At 42.1% G+C, this 17636-nt stretch overlaps 1 protein-coding gene across 3 annotated transcripts in view; it reads right to left on the minus strand.

The window, feature by feature from the left end:
- Window positions 1–17636, minus strand: part of LOC122405442 — a 36693-nt gene that overhangs the window by 7709 nt on the left and 11348 nt on the right. For all 3 annotated transcript variants that reach the window (XR_006259769.1, XM_043410199.1, XM_043410190.1), the window contains exon 2: window positions 2092–2244. Coding sequence is in view for 2 of the 3 variants with exons in the window: in XM_043410199.1 (XP_043266134.1) it covers window positions 2092–2244 (153 nt within the window). In the remaining variant the exon portion in view is untranslated. The remainder of the gene's footprint in view (window positions 1–2091; window positions 2245–17636) is intronic.

Consider the following 17636-nt stretch of genomic DNA (forward strand, 5'->3'; position numbering starts at 1 on the left):
TGTCGGCCCCGGTAACGAACGGATAAGATAAAATTTATTGAAATTGGCGATCTCGTAGTCATGACCTCCCCTCGTAAGCTTCGTTTTAGCTGCATTCATATTCAACGTTGCATCCGGGCTCAATCAGACTTCGACCCGCCGCTTCGAATGAAATTTCTACCCGTTTTATCCCGGTTCCCTCAGACAGCTGTACACCGGAGTCGAATGGACATGCAAATTAAAGAAACATCGTCGTTCCTCCATTCGTGGTAGATCGCGCGAATTGACCGTAAACTTTTTACTTTCCGCTTGAGGTAACTTCTGTGCTATCGCGCCGCGAGCCTCGGTATCGCGTGTTATTTTAATAATTCTAGTTAAACTTAGTGGAAAAAGAAGTTCACGAAGGACTTATCGATTCCCGTCCGGCGATACTAGAGCTTAGAAACGCTTGAATTTTCCTGTACTCGTATATTTTTACGCTTCGGTGGCTCGAACGTTCGAACCGTGTATTCGATAATTTTGTTTGTTGATCGTGCACGGGAATATTGAAATGATTAACATACAGAGTGGGTGATCCATCCGTTATAGCATGCAATTTTGTGTACCTGCGCCAGCAACATTATTTGTTAGTTATTTCGAAATTCCCCGGTAAAAAATATGATGCCGTTTGTGTTGTTCGAGTATCATTAGCTTTACACGAGTTCAGTTATCGTTTCTCTGTACAGTATTTGATCGTAGCGCCGACCACAAAGGGTTGTCGTCGCATAAAAATTGAAAAGATGGAAGGCGACCGTCTTTGTTTTACTTTTGTACAAGTTTTCGGTATCCAGTTCAAGAAGATCGTGCAATTTCTCGGTTAATATGTTGGCGCCGTGCCTGGAGAAACTGCCACAGTTTCCCCCTTTTCATCCCGAGTTCAGTTTCTTAATTTCTCTGTCAAGTTTATCTCGCCGCGGCTCGATAAATGCCAGGCCATATTTCTTAATATCGGGCCCGCCTGCAGAATTCCCCTGTTTCCCTCTAATCGATACTCTCCTGTCATTTAAAGCTGTTCAAAAGACTTTATCGAAAAACGTTCGCCAATTCCCATCTCCATTACTGGCAAAAACGAAAGGCGGGTATAAAAGATACAAAATTTGCGTTTGGAACTGAACGGGTTTCAAACATTAATTTACATTCCTATGGATGGCGATTTTAAATTTGAAAGGTCGAAGCATGTTCGTTGAACCGACGGAAAATACACGAAACAAACGAAAAAGTTTTCGCTTGGAATATTATTCGTATAATCGAATTTCCAAAGCGTCTTGCTCGGTATGAGACTTATGACAAAATAGGTTAACAGTGCTAATACCGTGGACGATGGTAGACGTCTAGGGTTAGCGTGGCAAACCTAATCGACTGATTATCTACCCGCACTGCCCTCGATATATCGACCACGAGCTCGCAATTAGGAGAGTGGCGTAACATTGATCGAGCTTTAATCCGTGACTAATTGCATCCTGATCACGTGTCATTTTTCCTCTTTTCCACCAAATAATATTCACGCCACGTTTAATTAAGAACTACAGGAACACTCGTTGCTGATCCTTTTCTTCGGTTCAGCTCGGTCGATCCGTTCTAGATTTTGGATAAAATTCTCGAGGGTAATTTGCGTGTTGCTTAAAATGATTCGTAACAAATTTTCCACGCAACAGAGTCACGCTCGAAGCATAATCTGATATACCGAATTCGCTGTTCTTGCTTTTAATTCATCGCGACCCTTCCGAGACCGATAAAACCATGGCGCCTCGTTTAGATTCCACGGGAAGAAGCTATAAGCAGCCACCCTTCGACTTTCATATCGTTCCGATCGTAAATGTCGGCCGCGGCAAAGGGAAAACTTTTCTTCCCCGGACGTGACTTGGATGAAACGCGAAACGAAATATGTAAGACGACCTCTGCCCCTTGGTTCCATCGTTACACATTTTATTAATGCAATCAGACGGTTTCTTCTCCTTTCGCGAGCGTACCAGACGAATACCGAATATTCAAACCGAATCACGTTGAAATCCTCCCAGTTCGATTTTTAATTATCCGTCGATCCACCGCGCGCTTGAAAATATACTAACTTACGCTGTCCACATTTGTCGATATGATTCGTAGCCTCGAATTCGTCCCTGCAAGCGCATTTGCTCTTCTTCGGCTCGCAGTAAGATCCCGCGAAACCGCATTCGCGATCCTCCACGCAATGGTCGCCGAATTTCTTCGTCCCCCTTCCGCTCAAGTCTGCAACAGTAATTAAAATATGTATCAGTAAAACGACGAATAAATCGCTCTTACGATCTCGACGATATTACTTCGGAAATATTTGCTCAGAGCCACGAGCGAATTAATTTCAAAATAAAAGGGTCGATCGCATTTTCTTGGGAACACGTGCCACCGGAAATGTCTCTGCGATCCGTGTGACACAGATCGGAGATATAGACATGGTTCAGCGTACCAAGGCAAATTTGCACCGAGTTCGGAATTCGCGTCGTCGATATCGTGACTCGTGTAGGAAGAAATGGGCGAAAGTCAGCGAGAGAATAATGCCACGCGCTTCGATCTCGCACGAGGTCCGAATTTCTGCCACCCCCGGCTGTATGAATAGTTCAAACAAGGGCGACGCGAACGCGTATTGAATTTCAACCCGATAAATCGCTTTCGAGACCCACGACGGATACACATCCCGCAACCCGACCGTAATTCACCCCTACGGTCTAAGCAAATATATCATCCGCGCCAACCCCTTCGGCCCCTACGTATGACGAAGGGTTTCGCTCCGGTTTCGTGGCCGCCTGGCGCAGGTGCTACGTATATTTACATTTTACGACTTCATTCGTTGATATTTGCACTCGGCTGCGAAGCTAATTCCACCCTCGCGGATACCTTTCCTGCGTCGACGATCTGTTAATTATGGACGGAGCGGGCCTCGTTTTTACGCGGTTCTGTTTAATTAAAATAATTAGCGGACGCGTTAAACGTCCCTCGATGATATTCGTGGACGTTAATACACTCGCGAATAGGTGCAAACTTTATTAGTAAAATCCTTGATGTTGCTATGTATAATGCTATTTTACTGCTATACTCGCTACTGGTTTTTGTATTAAAAATCAGAAGAAAAGGATTTTTTCTTTCAATATTTTCGTCATATACAGGGTGTTCGGCCGCCCCTGGGAAAAATTTTAATAAGGGATTCTACAGGCCAAAATAAAACGATTCGTTGATCGAGGCTTCGTTAAAAAGTTGTTAACAATTAAATTCAAAAATTTCAAATCATTCTAGAAAAATTATTTTCGATTGCAGGAGTCAATTACAATCATTTTTGGTGAATAGACATACCCCTGAAATCTTACCCACATTCTAGAAAAAAATTCGAGAAGGTGTAAAATGTTTCGACGGAAAAAAAATTTCAAATCGTTTTGGAAAAATTATTTTCGATTGCAGGAGTCAATTACAATCATTTTTGGTGAATAGACATACCCCTGAAATCTTACCCACATTCTAGAAAAAAATTCGAGAAGGTGTAAAATGTTTCGACGGAAAAAAAATTTCAAATCGTTTTGGAAAAATTATTTTCGGTTGCGGGGGTCAATAACAATCATTTTTAGTGAATAGACATACCCCCGAAATCTAACGCGATTTCTAGAAAAAAAATTCAGTACGAGTGGGACTTTAAATGTTAATAACTTTTTAACGAAGCCTCCATCAACAAATTGGTATTCTTGATTTTCGTCTTATTTTGGCCTCTAGAGTCTCCCATTAAAATTTAAACAATTTAAAAAAAAGTAACTTCTTAAGATCGTTCATTTACAGAAATAACAGTAATTAAAAATATATATAACTAGGTAACAAGTTTGTAATAAATTCACGTATGCAGTATTTAGTATTCCCTACTCACATTCAGCTTAAGCTACATGTTCGTCTTCCTTGCTCCTAATAATGCCATATTATGCATATAATAATTAACATCACACAATAATTAACAGAAGTACATATATAAAGTACATTTAATTCTTTTCCAACGTGTGTACCAAACTTTAAAATATCTCGAAAATAAAGACCCGTTGCGAAGGAACATATTAGTGTTTTTTGATACTAGATATACGTATACTATAACTTACGCTATCGTTTCAAATGTCCACGACTCTAAGGCCCCCTCGTCAGTATGAATGCCAGCGGCTTAGGCGGAACAATGGCGTAAATCGTAAGTTTCGCCCGATCGCGACCGTCCCGGACGTGGCGCGAAAACGTCATAATTACGGCACTTCATTTTTTTCCCCTCCCCCCGCGTCGTGTAATTAACGCCTTCTGAGCGTCCGCTCGAAAGTTCAACAGACCGTCGAGGCGTTAAAGAATTTTAAGGGGCAGGTTGACGCTGCGAAGACGCCGCGACGCCCGTTGGCGAAGTCAAGGAAGCAATCCTTTTTTGCGCGGCAAAGAGAGACCCCCCCCTCAGCTTGATTACTGCATTGTCGGCGCATAATAGCCGCCTACTCGAATACGATCGTATTCAAGACCCGGGAGGACGAACCCGGTGCTCCTCTTTCATCGAGAATCCGCCGCGACGACGATTTAGAAAGATGCCCCCGACGGTTTTGTGCGAGCCCCGCCGTACGCGAAAACGGCCAAACGAATCGTAAAAATAACGGGGCCGCCTCGGTCCCTTCGTTCGTGGCCGAGAATTAATCCCCGGGGGTGGATAAAACGGACCGAAACACCGAAAACTCGGTTTCGAACGTGAATCCTTCGCTCCCGGCTGTCGGTCAAATTTTATTCACGAGCGATAAAAACGTTAGGTTCTATATCAGCCCGACCTCCGTTCAACTCCCTTTCGTGTATTCTTTTCGTAAATTAAAATCCATTAACCGACGTCCTGCCTAGGCGAGCAGCGAGCAAACAGTTTATGGCTTTAAAGGAAACGCAATGGCAGCTTTACGGCCACGTAATCGCTCAACTTGGAACATTGACCGAGGGAGCTTATTTTTAAATGTTCAAACTACGCGAACGAATCGATACTGTACGTAGTTCGATTTAATTTTCACGTTCCGTTGATTCGTACGTATTTGTTGCCGCCATTTGCGAACGGTTTTGAAATAATCACAGCGCACAGGTGGTGTGCACGGTAATAACTGCATCATGTCCTTAGATTTTATCGATGTTATGGGTCAAGGAACATTCGAGTTCGTGGACTTACACCGCTTTCATAATGAATGAATTTCCTCATTGCGTTTAACACCTGAACCCATTCGGCACGATCATGCGAACATTTTGTTAATTATACGGTATAGCGGCGCAGCACCGACGACCTTAACCTCGACACGTGTTCTAGAGAATATCCTTTAAATTGCACTTCGTAAGGTTTTAGCTGCGAATGATTGGCAGAAACAAAAGAATTACAAATTGAACGCGACTTTGAAAAGTTACCAAGAAGAACTGCCATAGAAAATTTAGCGTTATAGCCTGTTGTTCGTTGCAAAAAAAAAGAAGTGTTGGTCGAGCCAGGGACAATGAAAATAATACAGGTGGACAAGTTTACGCGTTTCACTCTGTCAGCCCCAAAAGGAAATGGTGTGTATATTTGACGCGAGTAAACAAAATGGCGTCGATCTCGCGCGACAGAGTATCGTCGGTGATTTTGCCATTAACCGTGTTTTGAAAATACAAACTTGCCCATTAGTATTATCTATAAATGCACTCTCTGTTCCAAAATATCGTATAATATATCGTTGTAAGGCACATTAAAATGTCTGACAATTTCTTTCACCCCCTCCTCCTGCAATATTTCCGCGATACGGCTAACAAATAAACCGTGAATAATGCGGAAGTAAAAGCATTCTCGATCGATACGACATCGCCGAAGAGTTCGATTTTCCAGCTCGCAGAACGCGAGAGAAATGCACAAATAAATAAATTCCTAGATACTTCATCACGATGTTATTCTTTTCGTCGAGCCAGGCAGCGAATGGAGTTTCGTGTAATACGTTTAGGGCACACGTAAAAGGAGAATTTCATCTGGATTTAAGGGTACAGGACAATATTCTATCCTCACAGAAGGTGCACGCATTGTAGGACCACGCGAAGGTTTAAGGGTAGGTCGATGAGGATCTAATAATGCCACGGGGAAATTGCCGTGGCTCTTTGATACGTGCTTTCTGAAAGAACCGTATTATCTGTATTTCATCAATGACGCGAATTTCGGGATCCAGATAATTTTGAAAAATTCCGCGCCGGCATTTCCGACTCGTTCGCGAAACGAAATCGCTCGATTCGAATCCACTCTTTGATGAAAATTCTGTTTATCGTATCGGCTGCTTTGGAATAAATTCACCAAAATGGTTATTTCTCGAAACGGTCGAGCACTTAAGACACCTCTGCTTAAATAGTTTCCGTGCAAGTGCAATACCGTCCGCCCTCCGCCTGTCCTATTCTACTTTGCCGCAACGGAGACGGTCTTATTTCGCTTAGTGGAATGAATGGGAAGTACCGCAGTGTTCGGAAAATCTCGGATGGTTACGGGTCACGTCCTCCCGTGTTAGCTACGAAGGAGGTCGCCAGCACGGAAAGCTCCCTTTGGCCCGAAAAATCAACCAGAAGAGTTCCTAACTCGAAGAAATTCCCAAGCCTTTTTTTCTCCGACGGTAGAAGTTTCGTCGAAATTCTCTCTTCGGGGAAATCAACTTTAAAATATCGTTAACGGTATCGTGTCGGGGCACGGTTTATTGCCTGCCGATCGTAGAAAGCTCGTGGCGACTCGCGATCAAGCTTTAAACGCTTCCCTGCAGTCCCTGCAAGCTATTAGATGTTTTCCAAATTACTTTGCAACACGTGAGAGACCCGATGTCGCCTGTCATTAAACGGCTCCGCTAATAATACGTTCGGGGCCCACAATTATTTAAAGCTCAACGAGAGAATCGAACGTTTGGGAACGTTTCCGTTGTTGCGCGTTGCGAGCATCGCTCAGGAGCAGTCTTTATAGCTTCTTGCAGCGAGCGAACGCTGTGTTACCAGTAAACGACACGAACAGGAACCGATATTGATTCGACCCGCCATCCGCAGTTGCTAATTGCCCAAATCTATCCCGTTTAACGAATACTTCAAGGAAGCTACAATTTGCCATCATTCTGCGAGTCACGATTCCGCATGCCTATTTCCATCCCGGGACAAACTTCTGTTCGATGAAAATCAATACCGTTCGAATTACGAAATTCAGAAATTAAGCTTCTTTTATCATCTTTGCTTAATTTCCGTTTGGCGTTATCCTGCAGTTCGTTAAGTAGTTCGTAAATTTGGTAGGAGTGAAGTAACTTGCTTCGAACTAATATTTCTCATTAATTAAGCGATTAAGATCTGCTCAATATCTTCGATTTTACCCACCCAAAAAAAAATATTACTAATGAACAACAAAATCACCATTTCTGAACGTGTTATTAAACACAATGGTGGGATTATCGTATATCGTCGCCGTCGCGGCGTCTCGATGATATCGCAAAAGTAGTTTGCACGCACCTTTCTGCTAGCATGAGATATCAGTAACACCCTGATAGCGTCGCGACTTCTACATTCGGCCATTTCGTATGCAGTCTTTATGAGTTTCGACTTGTGCATCATTTCCGCCTTCCACCGTCGAACCGCCGCATTCTTTTATTGCCTGACATTGATACTAAATCAATACCGAATACGAAATGAGAGATTAAACTAAACATGAATCGAGAGATTAAACATTCAGTTGTACTACATGGCACAAATATCCTCACACACTGCAACGGGGGATAAGTCAATAATTACCCGCAATGCAGCTACAAGATATCTCGACGCAGATACGGAGCCTACGTTAATACTTTTGAACGCAGCCTATTTGCTTTCGTTCGTTGCGCAAGCTTCTTTATGTCCTCGGGGAGAAAAAATGTTTTCGACCGGCGCAACGAATCACAAATGCACGCTTCTTGGGTCACTTGACGGCTCTTTCAGTGAAAGCCAACTCTATTCTGGATAATTTCGTAAGCAGAACCATGACTAATTTACAGACGATTTGTAGTTCTATCAATAGACGCTCGTTTGTTTGGTACGTTGACGGAATACTGGTAATTTTGCTTTTTACGTTGGCAACGCGAGGCGGACATGGACCTTTATTACATTATAAAGGAAATTTAATTCGTACGGTACGTCACCGATTTGCCAAAGTGAATGAAAAATGTAGAATGAGAATTTTTCATAATCGCGCCACCTGATAACCCAACACAAATTAACAGTTGGAAAGTCTGATCAATAACTAACGTTGTTGACGTAAGTCTTGGATCAATGGAAAACGAATAACGTCATGCCATAATCAATGTTTGCAAACACCAACGCAAGTGGCGCTAAATAACTCTGTAAATGTACTCTGCAAATTTCCAAAATTGATTCCCTCGGACTCGTCTTGTACACCTGACCCTCTTTTTGGGCGATTTCAAAGTCGATTGAACACGAAATTAAAGTACTATAACGTTCAGCGCTATTTTTTTTATAAAAAACAGATTTAGAATCTGTTTCAATTCATCGTGTCCTACATTTGAAGCCCGGTTCCGTCCAAAAAGCGCTCCGTCCTATTCGTATTCTACCCTTGTTAGCGAAAACTTCTGTCACCCATACACGAGTGACATGGCAGCCAACAGTTAGGTGGTTGTAAAGGGTTATTTTTAGGGGCAAATTAAGACTCCGATACTATTTGCGAGCCAAGTTGATATATTGCTGTGCAGTCGAGTTCGTTGTCCTGTTGGAATTGCCAATAATTCGGAAGCCATTACATTTTTCTAATGGAATCGTAAAAGAAACACAATTATTGTTAGGATTCTGGACGAGAGTGGTCCCTTTAAATTAGGGTCGTCAACTTTCCCGACAATTACCACCGATGGAACGAAAAATACAGGCGCTATCGTACGGAACAGTCTTTAATCGAAAGGCCCAGGCGCTGGGAGCGCAGGTTGCAATTTCCCCTTTGAAAGCGTTGCACAAAACGGCCGCCGTGCAAACTCGGAGGCTCGAGCCTCAAAGAAACTAGCTGTTCGCGCATAATTGCGTGGTCAGTTAACGATCTGTCCTCCTTGCTGGCGACCTGAAAAAAGAAAGGATCGCACACCGGCGGCCGTGCAGCAAGAACTACTCCGGTAACTCCCAGTAAAAATGGCGACACTTGGGTCAATCTACGCGTCGAAAGTGGGTCACTTTGCTGTGGCAAACTGCCAACGCTCTCACGTGCGAGTCGTCCCACGCCTGCTGCAGTCTGAAGCTGGCAACCACCTTTGGGCAGGGTCGGCTCAACAGGGGTAGTAAGTCAGGTGTCTGTCAGGCCACCCGAAACTTGACCGAACGCTCGTCAAAAATCCGTGTACCGAGTTTGTAATTTTGTCTTCCGCGAATTCGGGCAAACGAAAATCTGTTTCGTTTCTTTGGTGTGCTTTTCTTAAAGTTTACGCTTTCTTCTTGGATGATTTATCGATTACCCTCGAGAGTCCATTGGTACCATTATGCAGCGTTCTAATTCAACTGACGCTGCTCGTCACGAGATCACTCGTGTCTGTAGAATTGGTTTACGATTATCTCGAGACACTAAGTTGTGGGAGAGCGACTGGGGGTGGATCATTGAAATTTAGCCGGGGTAATTCCATTGAAATTTAAGCACCGTATCGCCGCATTGACGCTTGTCACATCCATAGATCGATATCAGCGTATCGATACCGTCATGTCGATGCAGTGACATGGTCGTATCGGTACCGGTACATCGATGCGTCGACATTGTTATATCGATAACGGTACATCGACGTATCGAGATACTCGTTCCAATTTTGTTAACGGCATTTACCAACTAAACTGATATCATTATGTCGGTATATCGTCGTGTCGATACCTTAATATCGATACCATTACATGGCGTTCGTAATATCGCTTACACACGTCGCGAAATCAATAGGGCAACGCAATTATATTGGCACGCTCAATTTGTTGCGTTACCGATCACCAGGAACATTCGAATTAAAGGCGAAAGTGGGGAAATATCAACAAGTGTGGTGTGAAATTCCATTGCAAAAACTGCAATTCGTCGAGTGTTTAATCCCTGATCCACCTTTTTACCGGGAGATGATCCAATAACGAGGACAATATTAAACGTGGATTTGAATACACTTTTTGCATTCCAAGACCGAGCACGGAATCCCAAAGAAACGCAATGCTTACGGAACGACGTCGAACGACCATAAATCATCATGGTTGAAATTCTGATTCGTCGCGTTCGCCAGTTAATACATTAAGGTTTCGAAATGCACAATATTTTCTGGGACACTTTAATGTACAGTCACTTAACGACCACGTTATCTGACCCATTTGTCTTTCCTAACAAGTTGTTACTACTTGCGAAGTAAAGCTCGTAATTTCTACGTGGCCACGTATAACGCGATAATTCCCTATCGAGTGTTTAAAACTTGTAAAAATTATAATTCATAAAGCTATTCACGGAAAGATAAGGGAACCTTGCGCAAAATTATACGGTATAAGGTTATAATAAAGAGGACGTAAATACGTTCGCGTTTCTTCAGCATTTAGCGCGTGGGAATTTATCGCGCTGTTATAGGCTGCGAATGGTCAGATGCTGGCCACTCGGTGATCTTTCTATTCGTGGGATTTTTATCTACCCCGAGGAACCATAAATCATACGCAGCCGCGGATATTTCGAAACGAGAAAACGCTTCGCGTGAATTTAGAGTTCAGTTGTCGCGCGCCATTGCTCTTCGGGGAATCGAAGTTATTAGTAACTGGCTTTCGCCCTCGGTTTTCTCTCACTGTCGGGGAAAAGATTATGAAAATATTAAACGATACACAGAAATACTTTTAAACTAATTCATGCAATAGTAAGATTCGTTCTAATTTAGATTTTGAAAAATAGCTTGCAAACTCGCGTGAATGAAGCTAATAAAGTCTCGCTTTGAGCTTCAGATAGGTATCGAATAAAGTTATCGGACGATCTCGAAGCATCTATGATTGCGTATGTATATGTATGCATATTTCATGACTAGAAAGATAAGTCTATGTCCCCGATTCTTTTCTCTTTGTGAGATTGGAAATCTGGGAAAGATATTTCTCTTGTCCGTGTGTGTGTGTGCCGTATCAAAAGTTAAACGATTGCTACAAGTCTTTGTGGAAAATCTCTATTTTTATATTATCTCTTTAATAATTCAATCGTGATTATCATATTGCCGTTAAATAAAATTCCTATTCATAAACGCCATTTCAACCGTTGCATTGATAATTATTTTATTTTAAACGTTCAGACTATTAATTATTTATAAGCGGTGGTACAAGTCACGGTACGATTCTTCTACATGTTTCAATTTAAATCCCCGAAACACGTCCGCTCGGAAAGGTTTCATTCGATCTAGCATCGCCTTTGAAGCCGTACACACCTCGTGTAATCCATTTTCACCGGAGACAAGAACATTAATGCAAATCGAGACGTTAATTTTAAATACGATCATCCCGGTCTAAAAAAACTTTCGTCCATAAGCGTTGCATACGTTTTACCCGTGCGCGAGCGCAGAAAATTCGCAGCCCAGTTGCGCCCGACGGAGCTTTATTATTTTAAATTTAGTATTTCGGTATCTAATGGGAAAAATCAGTTTTGCGACGCGAAAGGGTCACGAACCCCTGCAATTTCAGCTCGTTTTTCGCGGGAGAGAAAAGAAAATCCACCCTATCGCCAGTGTCGATTTACAGATCCACGGATACGGAGCCTGTGTTAATCTTGTAAACTTATTAAGCGGTCGGTTCGAGTTTATTTTTACGACCACGTGGAAACGAGGTGTCGTGCTCAACGACGGTGACTTCCATAAAGATCGATTTCCCTCCACCTCCTGACAGTTTAACCCCGATCGACGTGGAATTGGTGCACACAGTCAGTCGCCCCCGGCAACTCGCGCGAAAAGTCGCATAATAACGGTAATGGTAAAAAGTACTGGCCGTTTGTAACATTGCGTGAGAACGATAGCTATCGCCGTGTCACCGTCACGGCACGCACCCCTCCCACTCGACGTGAAACAACCCCTGCACGGACCAAACCGTGCTCCCTCGCTCTGCGAAAGTTTTACTTTCTGACCTACAAGAAAGGAAAGTGCAAAGTTTTTCAATAACAGCCACAGTAACTTTGAAGAACGATCCGAACGCCTGCTGTTTTATTCTCATTCTCGAGATCACATTTTAAAAATAATTAACGGTACAAAGGGTACAGAAAAAAAATTAAAAACCAGCCTTTCACACCGGCGAGTTTCATTGATCCATTTTTCACGGACCTTAAGTACCTTTTATGGCGAATAACCAATTATATCGCGATTGTATTGTTTTCGAGTAGAAGTCTCACTCGTTTCCGTCGACAGCGCGGCAACAGCCATTTAGACGATTTCAACGAACCGTTATGCAAGGTCATTTAAGGTCACTCGAGGTCACGGAAATAACCGGAGTAACGATTTTTACGTTATAATGGATGCTCGAAACGATGACCGTCGATGCAATGTTGCAGTATTCGTATCCGCTGCGTCACGTGCGCGTTTTATAATTTCTGGATTGATTCCAGCGCACGCTGCGACGATCCTCAGCCTCGTATTTTCCCAAAGTCGTCGTTCTTTGCACACAATATCTTTCAGTGCACTCCGGAGGTAAACATCGACCGGTGTTAAATCGCGTCCTGCCCGCCTGAGAGCGATTCTTATGCTTGATTTTATATTTTCGATTCGTTTCCTCGACGCAGAGCGTCCACGTTGGTGCATTACAAATCTTTGATAACACGTAACGCACATGCTCTGAACTCGTTGCAGGTCAGGTCGTAAACCGCCATTCCCCGTCGACGTTTAATCTATAGCCGTATCCGTTCCTGGAATTTTACGCCAGCCGATTCTTTGGCCCCAAAAAGTTTCACCCCCTTCGTCGGAAAACAAGTTTTCAGTTACGTTCAAATCGTTCACGTAGATTCATAATTCATAATATTCGTAGTTACGATAACTAATCAGACAAGAGACCATTTGATTCTTACGTACAACGGTAAAATAGTATATTGATAATAAATAAACATAAAAGCAAAATTGTTTCTCTATTAAAATGTAGACGATACATATATTACGTGTGTATGTTCGAGATGCAGAAAAAGATTGAAACTACGGATGAAATCGATTTCCACGCCGTTTTATAATACATGGAATTCAGCGTGCTAAATTTAACATTGTCGCGCGGCGAAAGATTTAAAGATTCGTGCACGTTTCTTCGCGCACTTCCACCTTTTGCCTCCTCGCGATTGTACCTTTCGAGCAGAGTCGTATTCCTGGTATATTTTCCAACGGAATTACGTTTAAGTTACACGCTCCGTTAGCCCGCAGTGTTCTAAGAGAGCTAGAATTTAAAGTACGCTACTTGAAGGAAACAAGTTTAGTTAAAAGTTTCCCTTTGATACGAGACGTTCATAACTTTGTCCTTTTATTTATCTCGAGCTTCTGAAACGACGACTGAATACATTATACGTTATCGGTACTCTTGACATATTCCCCGATGCGTTGACAATTAGTGGCAATATCGAATTAATCGTGGCCTGGTATCGGTGTACCTTCGTATCTGTGTCGATGTTAATATGCAATTATCAATTATGTAAAATTCATTCGGATACGATTCTACGTTGAGGTTTATACCCGAAGAATACTTATTCATGGTTTTAAGTACGATCTCATGTTTTTGATAGCTCCCTTTCATCGTGCGTCCCTCGAATTCTATTTAGGGACGTCGATAAATTTCTTTAACCAGTTAAGATTGCTTTATTAATTATGCTACGAGATGGGTGGTAAATGGTAAAGGTCTAACTGCATCAATGCGGAAAGAAATTCCTTGGCCTTTTTTATTAAACTCATTTCCTTCGGAGGATTCTCTTCGAGGAAGCCTCTTCTATTCAATTTTACGTTTCACAAAGTGCCGGGTAATGAAATTTTTTTGAACGTCTCCTCTGTCACGGTAATAGGTAATTTTATGGATTTTAAAGGAACACAATACGGTAAGGGACGCCCGACGACCGAGAAAAGTTGACGCGATAAAGTAGTAAAACAATTAGAAATTATTTTGGCGTGGCTGTGATGATTTCATTAATCACAACTTGTCGTTCGCCCCGAGGCGTCTGTTTTACGTTCGTCCGATATTCCGTTAATTCGTTAACGTGCGTGCTTTCGATCTAGAGGAAACGATTGGAAATGGCACAATTTCCTCCAGACGATCAGAGATGCACAGATAATGTCGACGAGTTTACGAAGTTTACCAAGAGGTTTCCTTTAACGAGCCTCCATATAGCCTTACAGAGTATATGGTATTCGATTACTGTTAATGGATTTCCTCGGATAAAGAGATTTCGAACTCTGGGGCATTATCGATTACCTAAATAGAATGTCACCGAAGCGTGGCTTTACAGCATCGTGCCAGCCATTTTACGCACTGGTCGAAGCAAAATGTTCCCCGGCTGGAAATCATCTTCTCGTGTTTCAATTCCGTCGTCCAAGAAGATTGCTTAAAGACGAAAGTAAATCTTCCTTGCAAACGACTTTAAACGAGAACAAATTTACTTTTAACTTTGCCGATTATAAGTTGGAAAAAGAGTTTCCTCGATAAATTTGTCAACCTTCTCTTTACGTTATATCGTCGAACTTGGGAAATTTAATACGGTTCAAATAAATGTCATTCGATTTAATGAGAGCTGTCCATAAAAAAATTTAAATGCTTAAACTAAAATTGATTATTCTTGATTTTCGTGTTTTATAGCCCAAACGCTTTGTACATTTTTGCGCTCGTTGCTTAAATATCCCATTAGGCATAGTCGCGGGCAAATTTTATGCAACAGATAGTTGTGGTCATTGCGGTGGTGGCAGGTGTACACTGATCTTCGCGGTTTTATCGCGCAGAATGACCCCCTCGATACAAATCGAAACTCGATATCGGTCTTACGATTCATAATTGTTGATCGAGACCGTTCGTTTTAAACGAGAAACAATGGTACATAAAATGGTAATTTTCTTTCACCATAAAACGTAGGACAATATATTGCTCCGCGACTTCAACTGACCTGGAAACTATTCCTGCTAACTGTTTTAATATACCTTTTGACGTACAACCGTGATAAAAGAGCCTGTAGCCGCGTTGGTGCGCTGAGAAAACATACGAGGGCGAAATACGCATTTAGCTAAAAATATTTTTTAAAATGAATTCTCGTACCGCTCCGCAGTGAGTATTCAAATGTAGCCTCGCGTTGCAAAGGGCAGGCAAAAATATTTTTTTCGCGAAAAACTGCTTTCAAACGAATACGCTCGCAAATGCTTCGTTTGCATGTTACTGTTCGCCTAATAAAAAAATAACTCCAATTTCCAGTGAAATCCTAGTCGATGAACAAAAGTGTATACAGGGTGTTCGGCCACCCATAGGAAAAATTTTAATGAGGGATTCTAAGACGGAAATCAAGAATACCAATTTGTTGATGGAGGCTTCGTTAAACAGTTATTAACAATTAAATTCAAAAATTTCAAATCGTTCTGGAAAAATTATTTCCAGTTGCGGGGGTCAATTACAATCATTTATGGTCATTACACATACCCCCAAAATCCTACGCATTTTCGAGAAAAAAATTCCTTACCGAAAATCTAATTAGGTGTCTAAAAAAAAATGTTCAAATCGCTCTGGAAAAATTATTTCCAGTTGCGAGGGTCAATTACAATCATTTTTGGTGAATAGACATACCCTCGAAATCCTAACCATTTTCGAGAAAAAAATTCGAGAAGGTGTGAAATTTTTCGACGGAAAAAAAAATTTCAAATCGTTTTGGAAAAATTATTTTCGGTCGCGAGGGTCAATTACAATCATTTATGGTCATTACACATACCCCCAAAATCCTACGCATTTTCGAGAAAAAAATTCCTTACCGAAAATCTAATTAGGTGTCTAAAAAAAAATGTTCAAATCGCTCTGGAAAAATTATTTCCAGTTGCGGGGGTCAATTACAATCATTTTTGGTGAATAAACATACCCTCGAAATCCTAACCATTTTCGAGAAAAAAATTCAGTACGGGTGGAAATTTAAACAATTAATAACTTTTTAACAAAGCCTCCACCAACAAATTAGTATTCTTGATTTTCGTCTTATTTTGGCCTCTAGAATCCCCCATTAAAATTTCAAGAAAGACTATAATGGAACTCGTTCTTAAATCGCGATGCATCTTCGCTATTTTGAAACGGAAATCTGAATTTTTCACAGGAGCATTTGCGAACGTGTCTAAATAAAGAATTGCACTTTTTGACCTCGTCGGGGAATCTATAAATTATTAATGTAATTATTTCGGGGGACTGTTCGACGCTTCGAAAGGACGTCTTCTGAATAATTTGCGACATCGTCCGATCCCGTTTCGAAAACCGCCACTCGACGAACATTTTCGCGACACGGTATTAAAGAGCCACCTGGCCGACGATGGTTTCAAAGCGCTACGCCCCCCGATGACACTTCCTTTTACTGTACGCGGCGCGCGTGCTTCGAGGAGAACATTTTTCTGCCCGAATTTCCGGGATTCCCTGACAAAGGAACCGTTTATTTTCTTCGTTGCAACGCGCGACGAGAAACGAGGTGAAAGGGTACAGTCTACGGCAAAAGGACCGCGAAAGTCAACGTTCCGCGATTGACAATTTATTACGCGGCTACCGAGGGAAACAAAAGGGTTAATTTCATGCACGACGCGCGTCGTTTGTTGCCGATCCGCGGTAAACGACTTTTCCTTTACGCGCAGCTTGGATCAGAAACGAGTCGCGATAATTGCATTCTCGCGTACAATTCGCTCATTAGACAGCGGCCTACGTGTTAGCTTTCCTACAGGTTGCTTTGTCCGCATCGTTATCAGATTCAATTGTTGCTAACGTGACGCGGGCTGGATACGTAAATGAAAATGCGAAGGCTAGCGCGATTTCGTGTTCTCGCCTCGGAGAAAAGAAAGAAGACTTTCAAAATAATTCTATTACCATCGAGACACATTTCGTTTCGATCTTGTCTGTTACACGCGTCACGAGTTGTTTGTATCGTTTACCATATCATCTTGCACGCCCAACAAGAGCAAATTAAAGTACAAGGAAAGTATAAACCACTGTTCATATCTGGAGATATATGTCAACGATTGTGCAACGAAATGTTTCTCGTTTAAATGATTTGTTGGATACCTTTTTTCTTTCCCGAGGATCGTGGCGGCGCAATATCGTTAGCGTTGTTCGTCACGACAGGACGACAACGAACGCGTAAAAATTCTACGAACGAAGGGAATCGATTGCAAAATCGGCCAGGGAAAGGTGTACGATATATGGCGCGGCACTTTCGAAAGAAGTTTGATATTTTCGCGACAGCCTTGTACACGTTACTTCGCAGCGCAAGAAAGAATGATGAAACCAGAAGCAGGGAGTTTCGCGAGCGAGTGTGTTGCAATTTTATTCTTACAAAATGCATGGTATTTAGTTGTAACGAGCCTCGTATCGCCTCGAACTCTTGCAATTTATTCGAATACACGGTATCTATTCAACTCGTGCTTGTTTTTCGTACGAAAGTGTTCGTGACGTAATTCGTT

This window comes from Colletes gigas, unplaced genomic scaffold (genome assembly GCF_013123115.1).
Source record: "Colletes gigas isolate AHSC1104 unplaced genomic scaffold, ASM1312311v1 Colletes_gigas_Sc00001, whole genome shotgun sequence".
In the NCBI taxonomy this organism is placed as follows: Eukaryota; Metazoa; Arthropoda; class Insecta; order Hymenoptera; family Colletidae; genus Colletes; species Colletes gigas.